Source organism: Netta rufina (genome assembly GCF_964035555.1).
Source record: "Netta rufina genome assembly, chromosome: 2".
Lineage (NCBI taxonomy): Eukaryota > Metazoa > Chordata > Aves > Anseriformes > Anatidae > Netta > Netta rufina.
The window spans coordinates 1262620-1286938 of NC_140124.1; the positions used below are offsets into that span (position 1 = coordinate 1262620).

At 62.4% G+C, this 24319-nt stretch overlaps 3 protein-coding genes across 3 annotated transcripts; 1 reads left to right on the forward strand and 2 right to left on the reverse strand.

The window, feature by feature from the left end:
* Positions 1-2: 2 nt before the first annotated feature.
* Positions 3-12396, reverse strand: TBRG4 (transforming growth factor beta regulator 4; the record flags this gene model as incomplete). Its single annotated transcript, XM_084283015.1, is given in 16 exon segments — positions 3-41; positions 4397-4450; positions 4452-4488; positions 5326-5442; positions 5538-5575; positions 5577-5594; positions 5596-5651; positions 5850-6092; positions 6413-6557; positions 6950-7060; positions 7266-7423; positions 8304-8475; positions 9576-9893; positions 10803-11225; positions 11321-11525; positions 11933-12396. Coding segments are annotated over 16 exon segments (2598 nt in total).
* Positions 12397-13848: 1452 nt separating this feature from the next.
* LOC311207115 (cathelicidin-3-like) lies at positions 13849-16991 on the forward strand (the record flags this gene model as incomplete). The annotated part of the gene is made up of 4 exons (XM_084283016.1): positions 13849-14022; positions 16347-16454; positions 16574-16657; positions 16917-16991. 4 exons carry the CDS (start codon positions 13849-13851, stop codon positions 16989-16991), a joined length of 441 nt encoding a protein of 146 aa, XP_084139142.1.
* Positions 16992-17797: 806 nt separating this feature from the next.
* LOC311206226 (cathelicidin-2-like) lies at positions 17798-20008 on the reverse strand (the record flags this gene model as incomplete). The annotated part of the gene is made up of 4 exons (XM_084281476.1): positions 17798-17940; positions 18607-18690; positions 18767-18874; positions 19835-20008. The coding sequence occupies 4 exons, from the start codon at positions 20006-20008 to the stop codon at positions 17830-17832; spliced, it is 477 nt and encodes a 158-aa protein (XP_084137602.1). The 3' UTR covers positions 17798-17829.
* Positions 20009-24319: the final 4311 nt, after the last annotated feature.

Below are 24319 nucleotides of genomic sequence, written 5' to 3' on the forward strand. Positions count from 1 at the left end.
GGTCACGACGGCGGCGACAGCAGCGACGTCCCCTGGGGGGGCTGTGGAGAGAGTGGGGTGAGTTTTGGGGGGGGGCAGGGAACCCCCTATGCCCTCATAGACCCCCCCCAAAAAATAAATAAATGGGGTAGAGCCCCCCCCTTTGTGTTCTTACCTAAGGAGGGGGGGGCTTTTTGTCCCTAATTTAAGGCCAGGGGGGCTGGGGAGGATTATAGGGGTGACCCCCCCAAAAAAAAATAATAAATCCCACTATTTGAGGTTTTGGGGTGTGGGGGGGAGCAGCCAGACCCCCCCCACACCCAGTTGCATCCCCTGGATGACACAGCAGCACCCAGGCATTTAGGGCTTGGGGGGGGAACCCTAAGCATTGAGACTCCCACAAATTTGGGGGGGATGCAACAGAACCCCCCCCCCCCCAACCCCAAAATCCATCACACCCTAACCCTCATTGCTGCATGGAGTTTAGGGTCCTGACCCCAAAGACAGGAGGGGCACGCAGCCCTCCCCACACCATAAAACCCCAAAAAAGCCCCAAATCACCCCCAAAAAGCCCCAAATCACCCCCAAAAAGCCCCCCCTTTACCTAGAGCTCTTAGGGGGGGCTCCATAGGGCAGGGGAGGCTCCAGCAGCACCCAGAGCCCCCCCCAGCCCCCAGGGGGATTTTATAGGGTCGAGGGGGGGGGGGCGGGCCGTGGGGCTGCTGGGAAGGGGGAGGGGCCGCCCCTGGGATTTTTTTTTTTTTTGGGGGGGTCCCATAAAGGATGGGGACACTTTTTGGGGGTGGTTTTGGGGGCGTAGCAGTCCCCCCTCTGTTTTTTTGGGGTGATGTTTGTGCTGCACTTATGGGGTATTGGGGGGGGCTGTGCCTTATGGGGGGGCTTTGCCTTATGGGGGGGGGCTTTGGGACCCCCATTTGCACCCAGGATGGGGATGGGGGGGTTGTGGGGGGGGGCTTTTTGTCCCCAAATTAAGCTTGGGGGGGGGATACAGGGGGCTGGGGGCAATGGGGTTGGGGCACCCCCACTCTGTCCCTATAGGCCCCCAGCCCCAAACTCACCATGAGGACCCCCCCCCAGCTCTGTAGGGTCCCTTTAACCCCTTTCTGCCCATGGGGGGGGTCCCGATTCCCCCCCTCGGCCCCATTTGGGCACTGCCCCCCCCCCCCGATATCCCCCACTCCCTGGGGGGGGGGGCATTGGGATGGGGGCACCACTGGGGCCCCCCCCGGCCCTATATCTGTGGGGTGACCTTGGGGCGCGGTGACCGATGGCCCTTGGGTGTGGGGGGGGGGCGTGGGCACCCTTGGGTGCTGTGGGGTCTCCCGGTAGCGGGGGCACATTTTGGGGTCGGGGGGGGGCAGGGTGGTGTCCCTCCCCCCATATGGGGGGGGCAGGAAAGCCTCAGGTCGAGCGCTGCCGCCCCGCGTCCTCCGTCCCCGTGTCCTCCTCTGTCCCCGTCCTCTGTCCCTACAACCTCCAGCCCTACATCCTCCAACCCTACAGCCAGCTCCAGCCCTATATCCTCCAGCCCCACAGCCTCTGTCCCTACAGCCTCCAGCCCCATAGCCTCCGTCCCTGCAGCCCCACAGCCTCCAGCCCTACATCCTCCGACCCTATAGCCTCTGTCCCCACAACCTCCAGCCCTCCGACCCTACAGCCTCCATCCCTGCAGCCCCACAGCCCCTGTCCCTACAGCCTCCATCCCTCCGACCCTCCCTTCCTGCAGCCCTACATCCTCTGTCCTTGTATCCTCTGACCCCACAGCCTCCAGCCCTGCAGCCCCACAGCCTCCAGCCCTACATCCTCCAGCCCCACAGCCCCCATCCCTGTGCCCTCCATTCTCTGTCCCTCCAGCCCTGCAGCCCCACAACCTCCATTCCTCCAGCCTCTGACCCTACAGCCTCCACCCCCCCATCCCCCACAGCCTCCAGCCCCACAGCTTCCATTCCTCCAGCCCCACAGCCTCCATCCCTGCACCCTCTGTCCCTGCAGCCCTATAGCCTCTGGCCCTGCACCCTCCATCCCCCCAGCCCCACATCCTCCGGCCCCACAGCCTCTATCCCTACAGCCTCTGTCCCTGCAGCCCTATAGCCTCCAGCCCCACACCCTCCATCCCCCCAGCCCCACATCCTCCGGCCCCACAGCCTCTATCCCTACAGCCTCTGTCCCTGCAGCCCTATAGCCTCTGGCCCTGCACCCTCCATCCCCCCAGCCCCACATCCTCCGGCCCCACAGCCTCCATCCCTATAGCCTCTGGCCCCCACACCCTCCATGCCTGCACCCCCCAGCCCCACAGCCTCCATCCCTGCAGCCCTATAGCCTCCGGCCCCACACCCTCCATCCCTACAGCTTCCATCCCCCCAGCCCCACATCCTCCGTCCCTACAGCCTCCGTCCCTGCAGCCCCACAGCCTCCATCCCCCCAGCCCCATATCCTCCGGCCCCACACCCTCCATCCCTACAGCCTCCAGCCCTATAGCCTCCATCCTCCAGCCCCACAGCCTCCATCCCTGCAGCCCTATAGCCCTATAGCCTCCGGCCCCACATCCTCTGTCCCTACAGCCTCTGTCCCTGCAGCCCTACAGCCTCCATCCCCCCAGCCCCACAGCCTCCAGCCCCACAGCCTCCAGCCCCACAGCCTCCATCCCTGCAGCCTATAGCCCTATAGCCTCCGGCCCCACACCCTCCATCCCCACAGCCTCCATCCCCCCAGCCCCACACCCTCCGACCCTCCATCCTCCAGCCCCACAGCCTCCATCCTCCATCCCCTTCCCCTCCCTCCCTCCCCGGCCTCCCCCCCCCATTATTTTAGGGCCTCCATCCCCTCACCTGCCAGCGCGAACCCGGGCGAGGCTGGAGGCCGGGAGCGAGGCCGGGAGCGAGGCCAGGAGCCTCCGCCTGTGACCCCGGGGGGCTGGAGGCCGCCTCTCCGGGCATGGCCGAGGGGCTTTGGCTTTGGCTTTGGGTTTGGGGGGTTTGGGGACCACCCCCCCCCCCCAACCCCAAAGGCCCCCCCCTCAGCCCCGGCTTCGCTTCGGCGACGTTGGGCGACGGCGGCTGCGCCGGGCGAGGCTGAGCATCGGTGTTTGAGGGGGGGGGGGGCACACACAGAGCCCCGTCATCCCGGATGATGTCAGCAGGTTTGGTGCTTTTTTTTTTTTATTATTATCCCTCCCCCTTTTTTTTTTTTTTTTTAAAATCCCTTTATTTATTTATTTAGCCCCGAAAAAAAAAAAAGGGGCCGTGCGCCACTGCGGCGCTGCAGCACCCCCGGGGGGGGGGGGGGGCGCGTTTTTTTCCCCCTCCCTTTCATTATTTCCCCCATTATTTCCCCCATGATTTAATTTTAAAACAAAAATCCAGCCCCCCCCTGTACCCCCACACCCCCCCTTTCCCATATTAACAAGGGCTCGGAGCCCCCCCCCCCCGCGCCCCCTAAAAACCCGCTGACGCCGCACGTTTCGGGTCCCCCCCCGCGGTGTCCCCAAACCCTGTGTGTGTGTCCCCCCCCCCCCCAGGGGTTTGGGGACAGGCTGGTGCCACCCCCCCCCCCGGTGTCCCCATGGCGCTGGCACCTCTCCTCCCGTTTCCATGGCAATGGGGCCGGCTCCCTGCTGATGCTTGGGGTGGGGGGGGTCACACATTTGGGTACCCCCCCGCTGTGCCGCCAGACCCCATCCAGGGCGCACAGATGGCCCCTTAAAAGAATTGGGGGGGACACCTAGCACCCATGGGACACCCCCCAGGACACCCAGTGCCCTTTTAGGGTAACCACCCCAGCTGCCCAGACCCCAAAACCCCCCCCAAATCCTTCTGCCCCCCCCCCCCCCAAAAAAATCAAAGCCCGAGGCGGGTGCTGGCGCGCTGCCGGTGCCAGGAGCAGCCCCGGCCGTGACCTCAGCAGCTGCGGCCTCGGCCCCATAGCAGGGCCCTGCCGGGGGGGGCTCCGACCCATTAGGGGGGTGAGGGACGTGGGGAGGGGTGGCGGTGACCCCAAAGCCGAAAACTTGCTGTTTTTAGCCCAAATGGTGGCTTAATCCCCCCCAAAAAAACCCCTCCTGGTGGGGTTTTGCCGGCTTGGGGGGGCGTGGAGCGGGGACAAAGGGGTTGGGGGGGCTCCCCGGGGGTGCATTTGGGGTCCTGCCCCCCAAGGCTGCACCCCTCACCCTCAGCTCTGTGGAGGGCCCCGACCCCAAAAGCAGCATTTTGGGGGGCAGCGACCACCCCAACCCTTCCCCTGCTCCCCCCACACCCCAAAAACAGCCCCCAAAAACCCCGGCCCCCGAGCGGTGCAGCCCCCCCCCCGGCCCCGTAGATGCAGCAGGGTGGAGCGGGGTGGTTTATTAGGGGAAGTTTATTTATTTGGGGGGGGGTTTTTGGGGCCACGCTAGCCTCGCCAAATCCTTGGCCAGGGCCTTGTTGAGCTTGTCCCTGAGGTAGGCCGCCCGCTGCCCGCTCCAGCTTCAGCTCCAGGAACTCGTAGTGGGGGGACCTGGAAAGGGGGAAAAAATAAAAGGGTGAGGGTTTGGGGTCGTAATATGGGGTTATTTGGGGCGGGGGGGTGCTGTGCGTGGCTTGGTTTTGTCCCCGCAGCCCCACAAGCAGGGGCAGGGGGCCCATGAAGCACGCCCCGTTGCTGTGGCAGCCCCTGGGCCGGTCCCCGCCACGGGGTGGAGGCGGGCACCCGAATTTGACAAGGCTGCGGGCTCCCAAAGTGACCATTTCCTCCTGATTTCCCCCAAAAAATTCTCCAGCCGTGATTTGGGGGGGCACAGCACCTCAAACTGCAGTTTTTTGGGCAGAACGTGGCCGAATTCGGGCTTTTTATAGGGTGAGAGCCCCCAGGGCCATGTGTCTCGCTGCCCCCCGCTGCCAGCAGGGCCATAATTCCCCCCCCCAGGGCCATAATTCCCCCCCCAGGTCTATAATTACCCCCCCCAGGCTATAATTACCCCCCCAGGAGGCTCATTAATGCCCCGGGGCAGGGATCAGGGCGCTAAGCCCCTGCCTGCTGTCCTCCCCGATTACTGAGCCCCCCCCTTCCTGGAGGCTAATCCCGCTGTAGGATCGCTGGGGGGCTTCTAGGGGGGCTCTGCCCCGCTGCACCGAGCCCCCAGGAGTAGGGGGAGAGGGGCAAAAAGCTCCCAAAACCTCTCCCCCTTTTGGAGATCGGGGTTAGGGACGGCTCGAGGGTGACCCTAAACACAGTAGGGTCACCCCCTGGGTGCCGTCCCGCTCCTCCCAACCCCAAAAAAACAAGGAAAAGGGGGCAGAGGGAGGAAGATTTCACCTAAAAAGAGGTGAAAAGCAAAATTTGTGGCTACTCACGTCCACCACCACGAAGCCGGCCGCCTGCACGTGGCGCCGGGCCATGGCGTAGCGGCCCAGCAGCTCCTTGCCCCTGTTGCTGAAATTTGGGAACTCCCACCTGAGGAAGGCGACCCTACAAAGGGGAAAAAGGGGAAAAGGGGATGTCAATAGGGCAGGGGGAAGGAGGGAGCTCGGCCCCGAGCTGGTTTTTGGGCTCCCAGCCCCAACCTCCTGGCTCCCGGAGGCAGCGGCTTCGTCCCTTCGGCGCTGGAGGAGGTGGGGGGCGGGCGAAATCCTTTATGGGGAGGGGTTTGTTCTCGGCGTTCACCACCACCTCAGCGTCTGCAGGGAGCAAAAAAACACAAAAGGGAGGCTTTTAGGGACACCAGGATGCCGCCCTACAGCTCCCTTCCCACCCAAAAAGCCTCAGGACGCGGCGCCGAGAGCTGCACGGGAAGGGACGACCCTAAAACGTGGGGATTAAGCCCCAAAATCGAACCCTCTCCCCTCCTGGTGGTGCGAGGAGAGGGGCGAGCTCACCGATGTGCCAGCCGTAGATGGTGGGGGCGTCGAAACGTGCCCTGTCCTGGCTGCCCAGCACCCCCGTCAGGGCTTCCCGCAGGCTGCCCTGCAGCTGGCTGGCTCCTTCCCCCCGCCGACCCCGCAGTTCCCCAAATATTTGGGTCAGGAACGGGCCCCCGTACTCGGGGTTCTCCAACCTGGCCGCGGCGTTGATGTGCAGCAGCTTCACCCGCAGGTTTTGGGCTTTGGGGGACGGATCGGCTGGCGGGGAGGGGAAAAAAAAAGCAGAAATTAAGGTGAAGAGCCCCAAAACGAGCAGCCCCAGGGGCACAGGCACGGTGGGGGTGTCTGTGGCACGGTTTTGGTCCCCAAAGTCCCACGGGAAAAGGGGGACGAGGGGCCCATGGGCGACAGAGCTCGCTGTGGCAGCCGGCTGGCCGGTCCCCGCCACGGAGGAGGAGGCAGGGACCGAATTTGACGGGGCTGCACCTCCCAGAAGGGCAGATTTTGGGGTGAAAAACACCAAATCTTGGCTTCTCGAGGTCTAAATTTGTAGGGACGGCGCCCTGGGGGGGTCTCACCTTGGATGCGGGCGCAGAAATCGGGCGCCAGGGCTCGCTGCAGGTAGTGGGGCTGGGCTTGCTGCAGCACGCACAGCGACCACACCAGGTCGGTCAGCAGCTGGGGCTCCAGCCCGGCCAGCTGGTCCCGAAGCTCCTCGTGGACCTAAAAAACACAAAAAAAAACACAGGAAAAAAAGCACCCCGAGGCACCCACGGCGCCCCAACCCCCTCTGTTTGCTGCTCAAAGCTTTGGGACCGCTCCGCGGCAGCCTGGTGGTTTTTTTTTTTCCCTGCAATGCCTCAAAAATTAAGTTAATTACAAGGGTGGTCGGACTAAACGAGCTTGGAGGGCTTCTCTAACCCTCAGGATTGGGATTTTGGGGGCTGTTCCTCCTTGGGTGGGCTTTCTGGTCCCGTTAGAGCAGCTCAGGAGGGGGTTTTCAGCCTGTCCTGAGCTGTGGGGTCCCAATTCCCATCCCCACAGGGGTTCTGGAGCCTTCCCAGACCCATTTTTGGCTCGGGATGTGCCAGGGGAGGGAAGGAGGAAGTTTGTACCATGTTAAAGAAATCCTCGCTGCCGCTGGGCTGGAAGTTGAGGCGGGCGAAGGAGAGGATGATGCTGCACAGGTGGGCGGCCGAGAGCTGCTTGGCGTTGTCCAGGGCGTACTGGGGGACACGGGAGGCAAAAAAAAACAGAGGTGGAGCGAGCAGGGACAGAAAAAAAGACTCAAAAAACCAGCCAGGGATACACCCGGCCCCACAGCAGGGCAGGAAAACGCAGGCACAGGATCCCTCAGGACTCGTTTAGGGTTTTTTAAATTTTTTTTTAGGGGAAAGCTGAGCTCTGGGGTGTTTTCTTGCGCCTCCTCACCTGAGCGATGGCCTCGAAGAGGGGGAGGCTGAGCCACTTGAGGAGGGCGAAGGACCTGATGCAGCGCGTCACCTCGCCCGGCGCCATGGTGGCCACGTGGGGCTGCAGGTCGGTGGCCAGCTTCTGGAAGACCTGGGGCTGGTGGAAATTCAGTTTTCCTTTAAAGGGGCAAAAGAAGAAAGAAAAAAAAAAAGAAAAGCGGCAGCCGCTGACACCCAGCTGGCACGGGAGCTGGCGGGGTGCCACGAGGCTGATTTTAGGGCCAGGAGGGGGGTTGGGGGCATCCAGGAAGGGCGTGAGACCCCTCTAAGACCATTTCTTATGGGATAATCCTTATTTTTTTGGGATAAACCCGAGCCACGCAGGCTATCGTGCTGCAGGGGTTGGTGGAAGATCAGATCCCACTGCCAAAAGTTGCACGGGGAAGCGAGGAGCAGCTCTCCCCCGGCTGCCTCGCCCCAATTTGCCTTCAGGAGCACGCAGCACTGCACGAAGAGGGGCTGGAGCACCACAGAAACCAAAGGTGGTTGCATAAATTATTAATTAACCTGCTGTGAAACGGAGCTGGGGTACTGGTGGGGTGATCTCAGCTAACTGCTGGGCTGCCCGCTGCCCTAAATGCCCTTCTGGAACATTCTCCTCGCCCCCAGAGCGCTCTCCTCACCCCCATTTCCCTTCCTTCCTGCAGGCTGGAAGGAAAACCAGGGTGTAATTCTGACCACGCACACCCAGGCCGTGCCCAAACGGGCTCTGGGGTGAGGCAGCAGCACGGAGCTGAGCGTGCACGCCCTGAGCTGCCACAGGAGGTCTCCCTCACCAAAAAAAAATGTGCTGGGAGCACGAGGAAGAGCTGAGGGGCAGGGAAATGTCGTGCTGTCAGCGTGTGGGGCTGGAAACGAGGTGGCTGTGCTGGCTGGCACCCCGCTGCCAGCCTCCCTGCTCTGTCCCAGCTCACCCCAAAGATCTCAGAGTGCAAATTGAGCACCCCACAGGAGCTGAGCTGGCCTCAACGGGTCCCAGAGCGACCCAGGGGCTCACCATAAGCAAAAATCAGGTCCGTGAGGGTGGCGAGGCCGAGCTCGGTGTGTTTCTGCAGGAGGTGGTAGGAGAGGGCGCGCAGCAGGGGCACGCAGCGGCGGTTCTGGTACGCCAGGGCCAGGGTGATCTTGCGGATATCTTCGGGGCCGAACTGCTCCGCCAGCTCCAGGGCCTGAAAAAAAAAAAAAAAAGGCTGAGATGTCAGGGGGAGGCAGGCAGGGAGCTGTGGATGAGGGGTGTGAGGTGCCGCCGCCCCAGGTGGCGGTGGTTGAGGTGGTTCTGGCACAAAATGAGGGGGTTCCGGCACAAAATGAGGGGGTTCTGGCACAAAATGAGGTGGTTCTAGCACAAAATAAGGGATTCTGGCACAAAATGAGGGATTCCAGCACAAAATGAGGGGGTTCTGGCACAAAATGAGGAGATTCTGGCACAAAATGAGGGGATTCTGGCACAAAATGAGGTGGTTCTAGCACAAAATGAGGGGATTCTGGCACAAAATGAGGGATTCCGGCACAAAATGAGGGGGTTCTGGCACAAAATGAGGGATTCCGGCACAAAATGAGGGATTCCGGCACAAAATGAGGGGATTCTGGCACAAAATAAGGGATTCCGGCACAAAACAAGGGGGTTCTGGCACAAAATGAGGGGGTTCTGGCACAAAATGAGGGGGTTCTGGCACAAAATGAGGGATTCCGGCACAAAATGAGGTGGTTCTAACACAAAATAAGGGATTCCGGCACAAAATGAGGTGGTTCTAACATAAAATGAGGGATTCTAGCACAAAATAAGGTGGTTCTAGCACAAAATAAGGAGGTTCTGGCACAAAATGAGGGAATCCAGCACAGAATAAGGTGGTTCTAGCACAAAATAAGGTGGTTCTAACACAAAATAAGGGATTCCGGCACAAAATAGGGGATTCCGGCACAAAATAAGGGGATTCTGGCACAAAACGAGGGGATTCCAGCCTCACAGAGCAGCACATCAGCCTTCAGGCGGCTCAGAGCAGCGCATTCAGGCAGCTCCCACCTGCAAACTCCCCTCCTGCGTGGCTCCTGGGGGGGGGAAACGCTTCTCCTGAGCACCTGAGCTGCTCCGAGAGCTGCCCGTGGGCACGCAGCAGAGCGTTATTACAGAGCTGTGCGTGGGATTAACACCCCTCTGCTTGGCAGGCTGAGCAGGTGCCCTCAGGGGATGTCCTGAGGCTGTTTTTTTCCCCCAAAAAAATGATGATTTGAAGGGAAGGGAGCAAACTGAGAGCTCCCGGAGCCCCACCTTGTCCTCCAGGCGATCCATCAGGGCCGGGGAGACGTGGCCGACCTTGGCCATCAGCGTCACCACGCTGCGGGTGCCCTCCAGCTCCGTCCAGCGCAGCTCCAGCTTCCTGACCACCTCGGCCAGCAGTTTGCTGTCCTTTTGGGGCCTGGAGGCCAGGAATTCGGCCAGGGAGGCGAGCTGGCGGAAGGTGAGGCGGCGCAGCCTCCACAGCACCTCGTGCTCCACCGACTGCATCTCCCGGCTGCTGCTCTGCAGCCCCAGCGAGTAGAGGCTCTTCAGCACGTTCACCAGGGTGTTGTTCCACACCTGGGAGATCTGGGGAAGACAAAAAGACCATAAAAATCATCGATCAGAGAGAGCTGGGGCAAAAAGATGGCATCGCCCTGTGGTTATGGAGAGAGCTGGTGCTCAGGGCGCTTGCACCAGGCGGCTCTGAGCAAATAAAACCTCCAACTTCCCCTCCAACCCTTTATCTAAAGTCCTAAAATGGTGCTCTTCAAGTTTTTGGGGCTGAAAAGATGAAGGAGGACGCAGCTGAGAGGCAGGCTGCTGGCCCCCGGGCACCTCAGAGCCTTTTCCCTGCGCCCTGCTGTGCCTCAAGCCCTAAGGTTTGGGATCTTTGGCTGGTCGAGGTGTTGCAACGTGGCTAATGACTGCCTGCTCAGCCTGCTTCGGCACGGGGTTGGACCTGCTGATTTCTTGGGGTCCCTTCCAACCCCTCCAGCTCCGTGATTCTGCGATTTTATTTCATTTTATGTCATTTTAGTCTGCATCCAAGCTCCTGAGCACCTGCAGATCCCCTTCTCGCATCCCACACTGCGTTAGCCACGACTGCAGGCTGCGGCAGCAGCTTTTTGGAGAAAGATAGCTGTGTACAGAGAGATTTTGCTTCATTAACTCTCAGCTAATTGCCTTCACAGCCACCCCTCTGGGCAGCGAGGCTGTGCTGCCAGCTCCTCACTCTCCTTGCACAGCTCGGCCCTGCCAGCTCTGAGGGATCCCTGTTTTTAAGGACACGTCCTGCTGATGTGGGGACCCTCTTTTGAGCCGAACCCGGTGCTGTTGGGCTCCGAAACGCCTCAGCCAGCAACCCCGTGAGCAGGTGGCAGCTTCGGCTCGCAGAAACAACTAAAAATGAGTGGGGAAGGAGAAAAGCCAGCCAGAAAAGGGGAAGGAGGAGGGAGGAGGCACCTTGGGAGCTGTGCTACGTGTCCGGGCACCCACCTGCGAGTCCATCACGCCGAGGAGCTGCTTGAAGCGAGGGTCCTGCAGCAAACCCTGTGCCTCCAGCTGCTGCTGGGCGGCCAGGCGGGACAGGCGGCTGATAACCAGCGAGGCCTGGTTGCTGCTCAGCCCCGGCTCCTCGCTCAGCTCCAGCAGCTCCCGGGGCCCCTGGGCCGCCTCCAGCAGCTCCCTCAGCGCCCTGGGCCCGGCCCCTCGGTTCTCCTCAGCCTTTTCCTTGACGGCCGAGCCCTCGGCGGCGGCTCCCGGGGCGTGAAGCGAGGAGGCCCGGGGGGGCTGGCGGAGGCCTGAGGCAGCGCCGGGCCCCAGGGAGATGGCGGCGAGGTGGCGCCAGCAGCAGCGCCCCACCAGCCGGGCCGCCATGCTGGGGGGGAAGCCGGGGCTCAGCGCTGCATCGCGGGGAGGCTGCGAAAAAAAATACAAATTAATTAATTTTAAAAAACGGGCCCCAAAACGCGCCCCCCCCCCCCCCTTCTTCTCCAGGCCCTTCCGTGCCCTACCGCGCCCCGGCCCCGCCGTACAGCACGCCCCGTGGCCAGGCGCGCACTGATGACGTCACGGCAGCGACGCTGATTCTTATTGGTTCGCCGCGCGGCGCGCCGCGCGCTGATTGGTTGGGGGTAGTGGGAGAGAGGAGAGCGGCTTCCGGTGTACGGCAGCTGGGGGCCGCCATTTTGTGCGCAGGGCTCGGCCCCTGCCCTTGTGCTGGGTCAGGGAGGGAGGGAGGGGGGCGGGGGCCTCTGTTGGGGGAAATCCGGCCCTTTTTTTACCAATTCGGCAATAAAAAAGCATTTTATGATGTTGGACAACTTCCTCGTGGCTCATGCTTGGCCTTTGGCCATGTTTGTTGCCCTTTCGGGGCCGTTCCTCCTCCTCCTCCTCCTGGCTCCGTGCCTGCTGGGTCACACGAACACCAAACACCCAAAGCCAGAACCCGGAAAAAATAAAAAATAAATTAAAAAAAAATAGTCCAATCTGCACAGAACCACCCCAAAACCCAGCCCCTGTGTGTGTGGGGTCATGCCCCTGTGCCACGCGGCCTCCCCTCGGCTCCTCCCGGCCCCACAACCCAAAGACCCCCGGCTGCTCCTCGGGGCTCCTGCCCCACAGACCCTGCATTGACCCCGTTGCCTTCCTTTGGCCTCCATTCCCCTCCTTTAGCCTCCATTGCCCTCAATTGGGCTCCATTGCCCTTTTTTTGCCCTCCATTGGCCTCCTTTGGCCTCCTTTGGTCTGCTTTGGCCTCCATTGGCCTCCATTCCCCTCCTTTGGCCTCCAATGCTCTCCATTCCCCTCCATTGCCCTCTATTACCCTTTTTTGCCCTCCATTGGCCCCCATTCCCCTCCATTCCCTGCCATTGGCCTCCATAGGCCTCTTTTGCCCTCCATTGGCCTCCTTTGGCCTCCATTGGCATCCTTTGGCCCCCATTGCCCTCCATTGCCCTCCTTTGCCCTCCATCAAGCTCGTTTGGCCTCCATTTCCCTCCTTTTGCCTTTGCCCTCCATTGCCCTCCATTAGCCTCCTTTGGTCTCCTTTGGCCTCCGTTGGCCTCCATTCCCCTCCATTGGCCTCCATTACCCATTTTTGTCCTCAATTGCTCTCCTTTGCCCTCCATTGCCTTCCTTTGGCCTCTTATGGCCTCCATTGCCCTCCTTTGGCCTCAATTTCCCTCCTTTTACCTCCTTTTGCCTCCTTTGGCCTCCTTTGGCCTGCATTACCCTCCATTGGCCTCCTTTGGCCTCCTCTGGCCTCCATTGGCCTCCTTTGGCCTCCATTGGTCTCAATTGGCCTTCATTACTCTTTTTTGCCCTCCATTGGACTCCATTGCTCTCCTTTGCCCTCCTTTGGCCTCCACTGGCCTCCTTTAGCCTCCATTGGCCTCAGTTGGGCTCCATTACCCTTTTTTGCCCTCCATTGGCCTCCATTGCCCTCTTTTTGCCTTCTTTGCCCTCCTCTCCCCTCCTTTGCCCTCCATTTCCCTCTTTTACCTCCATTCCCCTCCTTTGGCCTCTTATGGCCTCAATTTCCCTCCTTTTACCTCCTTTGCCCTCCTTCCCCCTCTCCTCCCCACCCCGGCTGCCTACAGGGGCCGTGGCCCCGTGGTTGCCCCGCGGCAGAGCCGTGGCAGATTTACGGCCTCCCGGCACTTCCCAGCCTCGACGCCCACCTTCGGGGCCGGCACCGAGCGCGTTTTGGGGCCGCCCTTGCGCCGCCGCTCCCCTGCGCCTGTTTGCTCAGGGCCGGCGGCCTCCCCCTGTGGAAAACCCCGGCCGTGCCCCCAAAAAAACAGCACGGGGGGCTCATAAAAAGGGGCCCAGCTCCCAAAACCGGGCACGAGGAGGAGGCTGAGGGGGGAAATGAGGCCACAGTGGGGTCCCGGTGCCACCCTGGGGCTGATGCCACCTCAGATTGAGGAGCCCCAGCAGGAGCCGGTGCTGTGCAAGTGTCACAGCCCCAAGTCCCTATTAACATTCCAATTAATTAACGTTCCTATTAATGTCCCTCTTAATGTCCCTATTAACGTCCCTATTAACATCCCTATTAATGTCCTTATTAATGTCCCAATAAACGTCCCTTGCACCCGCTGTGTCCGTGTCCATCCCTTGCACCCCTTCGTGTCCCTGCTGCACCCCACAGGCACCCCCCAAGCACTGCTGTCCCCACGGGGATGTCCCCAGGGTGTCCCCAACGGGTCCCCTCCCCATATTCCTGCCCCTATAGGGCCACTGTCCCCACAGGGCACGATGTCCCCATGTCCCCAGGGTGTCCCCAAGCTGTCCCCAAGCTGTCCCCTCCCCAGGGAGCAGCGCAGAGGGCACGGAGCAGGGCAGGGCACGGCCACGTCCCCACCACCCCCCCGCCCCCCGTCACCCCTCGCCCCTCGCCCCGCCGCTTCCCCCTCCCCAAAATGCCAACGGCCGCCTTGTGGCTGCCCCCGTCGGGCCCCGAAATTTCCGCCGAGGCCGCGTTGCACAAGGCCGGGGCCGCTAAAAGGCGGCGGGGGCTGCGGGGCGGCACGGGGCGAGGATGGCGAGCTGCTGGGTGCTGCTGCTGCTGGGCCTGGGGGGGGCCTGCGCCCTGCCCGCCCCGGCCCCCCTCGCCTACAGCCAGGCGCTGGCCCAGGCCGTGGACTCCTTCAACCAGCGCCCCGAGGTGCAGAACGCCTTCAGGCTGCTCAGCGCCGACCCCGAGCCCGCCCCGGTGAGCACGCGGCGAGGGGACACACTGGGGACAGCCTGGGGACATCTTGGGGGCACCCTGGGGACACTGGGGGGACGTCCTGGGGACGCCCTTGGAGATATTTTTGGGATATCGTGGGGACAACCTGGGTATATCAAGGGGGATGATGTGGGGACCCCTTGGGGACACTTTGGGATACCTTGGGGACACCCTGGGGACACCCTGGGGACATTGGGATGACATCCTGGGGACAACCTTGGGATATTTTTGGGATATCATGGGGACAACCTAGGTATATCAAGGGGGATGATTTGGGGACCCCTTGGGGACACTTTGGGATACCTTGGGGATACCTTGGGGACACCCTGGGGACACCCTGGGTACATTGGGGGGACATCGTGGGGACACCCTTGGGGATATTTTGGGGCTATCATGGGGACAACCTGGGTATATCAACGGGAATGAAAAGGGGACATCTTGGGGACACCCTTAGGACACTTTGGGGACACCCTGGGGACACCTTGGGGACACCTTGGGGACACTGAGGAGACATTGGGGTGATGTCCTGGGGACACCCTTGGGGATATTTTTGGGATATCATGGGGACAACCTGGGTATATCAAGAGGGATGATGCGGGCACCCCTTGGGGCCACTTTGGGATCCCTTGGGGACCCCTTGTGCCCATCGAAGGGACTTCTTGGGGACACCTTGGGGACACTTTGGGATACCTTGGGGACACCTTGGGGATACCTTGGGGACACCCTGGGGACACCCTGGGGACATTGGGGGGACATCCTGGGGACACCCTTGGGGATATTTTGGGGCTATCGTGGGGACAACCTGGGTATATCAAGGGGAATGAAAAGGGGACATCTTGGGGACACCCTTAGGACACTTTGGGGACACCCTGGGGACACCAAGGGGACACCCTGGGGACACCCTGGGGACATCGAGGGGACATTGAAGTGATGTCCTGGGGACACCCTTGGGGCTATTTTGGGGCTATCATGGGGACAACCTGGGTATATCAAGGGGAATGAAAAGGGGACATCTTGGGGACACCCTTAGGACACTTTGGGGACACCCTGGGGACACCAAGGGGACACCCTGGGGACACCCTGGGGACATCGAGGGGACATTGGAGTGACGTCCTGGGGACACCCTTGGGGCTATTTTGGGGCTATCATGGGGACAACCTGGGTATATCAAGAGGGATGAGGAGGGGACCCCTTGGGGACACTTTGGGATACCTTGGGGACACCCTGGGGACACCTTGGGGACACCCTGGGGACACGAAAGGGACATTAAGGGATGTCTTGGGGACACCTTGTGGCCATCAAAGGGACTTCTTGGGGACACCTTGGGGACACAGAGGGTGCACCAGGGGGACGGGGCAGGGGATGCTCTGAGGACACCCTGGGGGTATCGGTGGGACAGCCTGGAGTCTTGGGGGACACCCTGGGGACACTGAGGGGACACTGGGGGTATTGGGGGGGTACTGGGGGGCATTTTGGGGACATCAATGGGACAACTTGGAGAAACTGGGGGGACACTGGGGGGATACCAAGGGGATGTGAAGGTGACACTGGGGGGGCATTGAGGGGACATTTTGGGGACATTTTGGGGACATCAATGGGACTCCTTGGAGCAACTGGGGGGACATCTTAGGGACGTGAAGGGGACACTGGGGGGACATTTTGGGGACATTTTGGGGACACCAATGGGACTCCTTGGAGCAACTGGGGGGAAACTGGGGGGACATTTTGGGGACACTCTGGGGACACCAATGGGACACCTTGGGGAAACTGGGGGGACACTGGGGAGATATCAAGGGGACATTGAGGGGACACTGGGGGGGCATTGAGGGGACATTTTGGGGACACACTGGGGACACCAATGGGATACCTTGGAGCGACTGGGGGCACATCTTAGGGACGTGAAGGGGACACTGGGGGGACATTTTGGGGACATTTTGGGGACATTTTGGGGACACCTAGGGACACTTTGGAGAAACTGGGGGGACACTGGGGGGATATCAAGGGGACATTGAGGGGACACTGGGGGGGCATTGAGGGGACATTTTGGGGACACCCTGGGGACACCTATGGGACACTTTGGGTAAACTGGGGGGACACTGGGGAGGCATTGGGGGGACATTTTGGGGACATTTTGGGGACATCAATGGGACTCCTTGGAGCAACTGGGGGAACACCGGGGGGATACCAAGGGGACGTGAAGGGGACACTGAGAGGACATTTTGGGGACATTTTGGGGACACCAACGGGACACCTTGGAGCGACTGGGGGGTGGCTGTCACCGTGTCCCCCCCCACGTGTCCCCGCAGGATGTCCAGCTCAGCTCCCTGCGGAGCCTCAACTTCACCATCATGGAGACGCGCTGCCCCGCGCACACCGGCGCCCGCCCCGACTCCTGCGACTTCAAGGAGGACGGGGTGAGCGCCTCGAGGGTTCGGGGGGGGTCCCTTGGGGTCTTTGGGGACGGGGACAGAGGTGACAACCCCATGGGGGGGGCTGCGAGACCCCGTTATCATCCCCCACCCCATGCCCGCAGCTGATCAAGGATTGCTCCGGCCCCGTGGTGCTGCAGAGCGGCCGCCCCGCGCTCGATGTCACCTGCGTGGACTCCACGATGGACGTGAGTGGGGGGGACACCACGGGGGGGTTGGGGACATTACGGGGTGTCCCCAAGGATGCTCGGGGCGCTCGGACCCCCCCCCCAGTGCTGGTGGAGAGAGGGGGGGACACGCACAGGCTGTGGGGTGGCCCCAAGGATGTTGGGGACCCCCCTGTGCCAGTGGCTCTCCGGGGGGGGACCTTCCTCGGAGGGAGGGGGGCGCGTGGGGACCCTCGGGGTGTGTCCCCCCCCCCTCGGTGACACCGCTTTGTCCCCGCAGTCCCGCCAGGTCAAGCGCTTCTGGCAGCTGGTGCCGCTGGCCATCAAGCTCTATAGGGCCTGGAAGAGGAAATGAGGCCCCCCCGCAGCCCCCCGATGCCATTGTCCCCCCCCTTTTGGTGTCCCCCCACCCCAAATAAAGCTGCTTCCCGGCCGTGCCGTGTCCCCTCTGTGTGCCTTTGGGGTGCGGGGGGCATGGGGGGACGGGGATGGGGGCGGTTTTGGGGGGCAGCGGTGTGGGGGGAGCGGGGTCTGCCCCGTGGGGGCCCCAAAATGATGTCTCCCCCCCCCCCCAGTGCATCCACGGGCACGTTTTGAGCATGGGGACTTGTGGATATGGGGCACGTGGCCTGGTATGGGGTGGGGACAGCCACGTCCCATAGGAATTGGGGACAGCCATGGGATGGATGGGGCACGGGGGCGGCCACGTGAGGCTGTGGGGACATTTCAGGGGACACGGAGGACATGGGGGACATGGGGACGGCACCACAGCTTCATCCTTTAGGGCACGGGGTCCCCGTGTATCCCCACAACCCCATCCCAAACCCCGCTGATGGCCCCGGTGGCCCCATGCTGATCCCCCCCCCCAGGGGCATTTGGGGACATCCTGGGCTGGGAGGGGGCTCTTTGGGGGCACAACCATTGTGATTTGGGGACAAAACAGCACAAGGACGGGATGGGAACCACTTGTGGGGTCAGGGGGGCTCAGCAATGCCCGTTATGGGGTCGGGGATGGGGTCCCCATACGACGCTTTGCAGGGGACGGGGGCGAAAAACCCAGCTGGGAAATGCCCCGGGGACCCCCCCACCCCGTGCCTGTTTCCCCCTGGGGACTTGGGGACATCTGTGGGGACGGGAGGCAAGGAGAGAGCCGGGGTCAGGCTGTGGGGTCGCGCTCGGCCCCGTTTATTTGCTCAGCCGAAGCTGACGGAGGCGTGGGCTTGCACGCGGATGTGGACCCGGGGCCGAAAGCGTCGGACCTTGCCCAGGAAGCGGCCGAATCGGCCCCGCTGGACGAGCACCGGCTGCGGGGGGGAAAGGTTGAGTGTCAGCAGGACCCCAAATGTGGGACCCCAAATGTGGGAGCCCAAATGTGGGAGCCCAAATGTGGGAGCCCAAATCTGGGAGCCCAAATGTGGAACCCCAAATCTGGGAGCCCAAATCAGGGACCCCAAATCTGGGACCTCAAATGTGGGACCCCAAATGAGGGAGCCCAAATGTGGGATCCCAAATCTGGGACCCCAAATGTGGGAGCCCAAATCTGGGAGCCCAAATGTGGGACCCCAAATCTGGGAGCCCAAATCTGGGAGCCCAAATGTGGGAGCCCAAATCTGGGAGCCCAAATCTGGGAGCCCAAATGGGACCCCAAATCTGGGAGCCCAAATCGGGGACCCCAAATTGGGGACCCCAAATCTGGGACCCCAAATCTGGCAGCCCAAATGTGGGACCCCAAATCTGGGACCCCATATGTGGGAGCCCAAATGTGGGACCCCAAATGTAGGACCCCAAATCTGAGCCCTGCACGCGCCCAGGACCCTCCCGTCCTTCCCCCTGCTGCCCCTGGGATGGTGCTGTGGGGTCGTGGCAGCTCATCCCCAGAAATTTTGGGGACGGGGACACCGCGGGACACGGGGAAGGAGCAAAAGCTCAGCCCCCACCCCGTCCCCACCCATGGGTGCCCCCAAACTCACGTCGGAGGAGGCGTCGGAGCAGCGCAGGTCGATGTCGGGAGTGCCCTGCTGGAACGTCACCGGCCCCGAGCACTCCTTGATGGCCTGGGGACACGCACGGGGTCACCCCACGTGTCCCAAAAGGGTTGTGTCCCCCCCCCCAGGACCCCCAAAACCTCACCCCGTTCTCCTTGAAGTCGCAGTCGTCGGTGGGGACCCGCGAGCCCGGGGCGCAGTCGGTCTCCATCAGGGTGAAGTTGAGCGCCCGCAGCGTGTTCAGGTCGATGCCCTGCGGGGAACGGTCACGGCGGGGACCCCCCCGGGGTGAAAAGCCCCCCCAAACCCATCGCCAGGGGTCCCCTCCATGTCCCCAAGGTGTCCCCAAGAAGTCCCTTCGATGGGCACAAGGGGTCCCCAAGGGATCCCAAAGTGGCCCCAAGGGGTGCCCGCATCATCCCTCTTGATATACCCAGGTTGTCCCCATGATATCCCAAAATATCCCCAAGGGTGTCCCCAGAATGTCACCCCAATGTCCCCTCGATGTCCCGAAGATGTCCCCAGGGTGTCCCCAGGGTGTCCCCTTGGTGTCCCCAAGGTAACTCAAAGTGTCCCCAAAGGGTCCCTGCATCATCCCCCTTGATATACCCAGGTTGTCCCCATGATATCCCAAAAATATCCCCAAGGGTGTCCCCAGGACATCACCCCAATGTCTCCTCAGTGTCCCCAAGGTGTCCCCAAGGTGTCCCCAGGGTGTCCCCAAAGTGTCCTAAGGGTGTCCCCAAGATGTCCCCTTTTCATTCCCGTTGATATACCCAGGTTGTCCCCATGATAGCCCCAAAATATCCCCAAGGGTGTCCCCAGGATGTCCCCCCAATGTCCCCAGGGTGTCCCCAGGGTGTCCCCAAGGTATCCCCAAGGTGTCCCCAAGGTATCCCCAAGTGTCCCCAAGGGGTCCCCAAATCATCCCCCTTGATATACCTAGGTTGTCCCCATGATATCCCAAAAATATCCCAAGGTTGTCCCCAGGATGTCATCCCAATGTCCCCAGGGTGTCCCCAGGGTGTCCCCAAGGTATCCCAAAGTGTCCCCAAGGGGTCCCCACATCATCCCCCTTGATATACCCAGGTTGTCCCCACGATATCCCAAAAATACCCCCAAGGGTGTCCCCAGGACGTCCCCCCAGTGTCCCCAGGGTGCCCCCAAGATGTCCCCAGGCTGTCCCCAGTGTGTCCCCTCGCCGCGTGCTCACCGGGGCGGGCTCGGGGTCGGCGCTGAGCAGCCTGAAGGCGTTCTGCACCTCGGGGCGCTGGTTGAAGGAGTCCACGGCCTGGGCCAGCGCCTGGCTGTAGGCGAGGGGGGCCGGGGCGGGCAGGGCGCAGGCCCCCCCCAGGCCCAGCAGCAGCAGCACCCAGCAGCTCGCCATCCTCGCCCCGTGCCGCCCCGCAGCCCCCGCCGCCTTTTAGCGGCCCCGGCCTTGTGCAACGCGGCCTCGGCGGAAATTTCGGGGCCCGACGGGGGCAGCCACAAGGCGGCCGTTGGCATTTTGGGGAGGGGGAAGCGGCGGGGCGAGGGGCGAGGGGTGACGGGGGGCGGGGGGGTGGTGGGGACGTGGCCGTGCCCTGCCCTGCTCCGTGCCCTCTGCGCTGCTCCCTGGGGAGGGGACAGCTTGGGGACACCCTGGGGACACCATGGGGACTTGGGGACAGCGGCCCTATAGGGGCAGGAATATGGGGAGGGGACCCGTTGGGGACAGCCTGGGGACATCCCCGTGGGGACAGCAGCGCTCGGGGGGTGCCTGTGGGGTGCAGCAGGGACACGAAGGGGTGCAAGGGACGGACACGGACACAGCGGGTGCAAGGGACGTTTATTGGGACGTTAATTGGGACATTAATTGGGATGTTAATAGGGTCGGGGGTCCGTGAAGCCCCCAGGACACCGGTTCTCCATCGGGGGCTCCTCAGGACCCTCTGGGGTCGTTGTGGCTTCGCCGGCCCCGGGTCCAGAGGTGGCCGCGGTCCCGTAGGCGCTGCCTGAGGCTGGCCCAGCGCTCCCGGATCCAGGCCCCCCAGTTGCGACCGGGCTGTGGGAAGAAGCAGCGGGGTCACCCCTGGGGGCCTCACATCCCCCCCATAATGTCCCCCCGGTGTCCCCTCGTGTCCTCACCCTCGTGTGGCAGCTCGGGCAGGCGGCCGGCGGCGTCCCTGTGGGCTGGCACCAGGCGTCCTGCACGAGGAAAGTCAGCTCCTGCTGGGGCTGTGGGGGAAACGAGACCCTCAAAACGGGGACGGGACCCTCTGTGGGGTCACCCCCGGCCCCCGTTTGGCACTCACCCAGCCGGGTTGGGGTCCCGTCACCCGCAGCCGCAGGGCGCAGGGAGCCTTGGAGCCGCGGTGGAGCAGCCGCAGGGCCTCCAGCACGGCCTGAAGGGAGCCTGAGGGCCAGCGCCACGGCCGGGAGGGTGGCAGGGATCCATCTTGCCCCGGGGCCACCGATCCCTCCGATCCTATGGGTACGGAGCCAGGAACCTCGGCCGTCGGGGTTCCCTCCAGCCCCGGCACTGGGGACGTGTCCGGCTGCGGCGAGACGGCCGCGGCGGGCGCCAGGAGCAGCAGGAGGAGCAGCCAGCACGGCCTCATCCTGCCCTCAGCCTCCTCCTCGTGCCCGGTTTTGGGAGCTGGGCCCCTTTTTATGAGCCCCCCGTGCTGTTTTTTTTTTGGGGCATGGCCGGGGTTTTCCGCAGGGGGGAGGCCGCCGGCACTGAGCAAACAGGCGCAGGGGAGCGGCGGCGCAAGGGCGGCCCCAAAACGCGCTGGGTGCCGGCCCCGAAGGTGGGCGTCGAGGCTGGGAAGTGCCGGGAGGCCGTAAATCTGCCACGGCTCTGCCGCGGGGCAACCACGGGGCCACGGCGCCTGTAGGCAGTGAGGGTGGGGAGGAGAGGGGGAAGGAGGGCAAAGGGGGGTGGAGGGAGTCAGAGGAGGGCAACGGAGGGCAAAGGGGGGCAAAGGAAGGCAAAAAGAGGGCAATGGAGGCCAATGGAGGGCAAAAAAGGGTAATGGAGCCCAACTGAGGCCAATGGAGGCTAAAGGAGGCCAGTGGAGGCCAAAGGAGGGCAAAGGAGAGCAATGGAGTCCAATGGAGGGCAAAAAAGAGTAATGAAGGCCAATTGAGACCAATGGAGGCCAAAGGAGGCCAATGGAGGGTAATGGAGGGCAATGGGGGCCAAAGGAGGGCAAAGGAGGTAAAAGGAGGGAAATTGAGGCCAAAGGAGGCCAAAGGAGAGCAATGGAGGCCATAAGAGGCCAAAGGAGGCCGATGGAGGGCAATTGAGGACAAAAATGGGTGATGGAGGCCAATGGATGGGAATGGAGGCCAATGGAGGCCAAAGGAGACCAAAGGAGGCCAAAGGAGGGCAATGGAGGGCAAAAAAGGGTAATAGAGCCCAATTGAGGCCAATGGAGGCTAAAGGAGGCCAATGGAGGGCAAAGGAGTCCAAAAGAGCTTGATGGAGGCCAAAGGAGTCCAGTGGAGGGAAATGGAGGGCAAAAGAGGCCAAAAGAGGCCAAAGGAGGCCAAAGGAGGGGAATGGAGGCTAATGGGGGCCAAAGGAGGCCTATGGAGGCCCATGGAGGCCCATAGAGGCCAATGGAGGCTGAAGGAGGCCAAAGGAGGGCAATGGAGGCCAAAGGAAGGCAATGGGGTCAATGCAGGGTCTGTGGGGCAGGAGCCCCGAGGAGCAGCCGGGGGCCTTTGGGCTGTGGGGCCGGGAGGAGCCGAGGGGAGGCCGCGTGGCGCAGGGGCAGGGCCCCACACGCACAGGGGCTGGGTTTTGGGGTGGTTCTGTGCAGATTGGGCTATTTTTTTATAATAATTATTATTTTTTTTCCGGGTTCTGGCTTTAGGTGTTCGGTGTTCGTGTGACCCGGCGGGCGCGGAGCCAGGAGGAAGAGGAGGAGGAGGAGGAACGGCCCCGAAAGGGCAACAAACATGGCCAAAGGCCAAGCATGAGCCACGAGGAAGTTGTCCAACATCATAAAATGCTTTTTATTGTCAACGAGGTGAACGAGGGGCCACGAAACACCTTTATTTCAGCTCCATGCGGGACGGGGTTCATGGGACGGGGGCTGTGGGCCCCCTCCTGTAGGGAAGATTCGGTCCCGGGGATTTAGGATGGTGCCGGGGCCCTGAGGCCGAAGGCTCGCGGGGTCCCTGGGCTGCGCCGACCTTTGGAGCGGGGCTGCCCCGAGCCGCTGGGCTGAAGGATAAGAAATCAGGGTGGGCTTCATCCCTAAAAGGGGGTTATTGCCCCCACGGGGACTTCAGCCCCGAAATATTTGGGGAAAAAGGGGACGTGGGGGGGGTCTCACCGGCTGCCGGCCGCACTCCAGCATCGACAGCGGCACGTCGGGCAGGAAGGCGAAGACGGAGATTTGGGCCACGCAGTGCTGGACCTGGAGGGGTCAGGGGGGAAAAACGGAGGGAAGGGGGCTCCCAGAAAGCCCCCACCCTATTTAGGGGCAGCGGGGAAGCCGAGCGAGGCCAACCCCTGAGGGATCAAATTCCCGGCTCCGGCACGGGGAGGAAGCAAACGGCCCCAAAGGAGCTCCCCGACCCCGTGCTGGGCTGCTTGTCCCGAGGCAGGGCAGAGCTTTTACGCTCCCTCCTTGGTGTTTTTGGGGTCACCCCACACCTACCTGGCCTGGCCGGGCCCTGCAGCCAGCGTTTCGGGGCGCCGCGGGGTTTTTGGGGCAGGCCGTCTCGCGGGCGGTGAGGTTGATGGTGAAGTGCGTGCCCCAGTCGAACTCCTGCGGGGTGGTTAAATAGGGACGGCGTCCCCTTAACCCCAAAAGCATTAAAGGGGGGGGAGGGAGGGTTCCCGAGCTCGGCCCTACCGTCCTGCTGACTCCCTGCAGCTTCAGCAGCTTCAGCCCGCTGCCCGCATCCTGCCCGTGCGCCTCCAGCACGGCTCGGGCCAGCTCGCGGGGTGCTGGTGGCACTGGGAGCACTGGGAGAACTGGGAGCACCAGGAGCAGCACGCCCAGCAGTGGGGTTTCCATCGGGGTTGGGGTTATCCGAAAGCGAGGAATGAGGAGAGAAGGAGCGAGGAGGGGAGGCTTCCAGCACGGCGCCACGCACGGGAAGGGATCGGGTTGCCGGTGTTTTTCTTGGAGAGCCAGCTCGGGGTGGCCGCCCCGGCAAATCCCCGAACCTGGCAGCTCCCCGCGTTCCTGGAAACCTTCCTCGCATCTTGCAGACACCCCCCAGCACTGTTTTTGCTGGTTTTTATCCCAAAAAGGGTGGCGGGCCCCTACCGGAATGGCTCAGAGCCCCGGGGTGAGCCCCAGCTCTGGAATCGCTGCTCGCATCTCTCTCTCTGGCTCCAGCACACGACAACATCTGCAGGAACACACCTTTAATGGGTTTTTTGAAGTCAAATGTTTTAATTTTCCACAGGGCAGGGGATGGCACCGAGCAGGGCAGGGCAGAGCTGGCACCGCGCTCTCCCAAGTTGCCCCCTACCACGAGCCACGTGCCCCCAAATCCGGGCTTTTTCCAGTTTTCCTCCCCCAAAGCCTCCTCAAAGCTGGCAATCCTCCTCCTCTCCCCTTTCTCTTTGGTTCAGCAAAGCAAAAAAACCCCAAGGAACAAGCCCCACACGGGGCCGGCGGCGCCTCCTCACCCATGAGAGGTTTTGAGAGCCTCGGTTCCCTCACCCACCGCTCTGCAACGCGCAGCC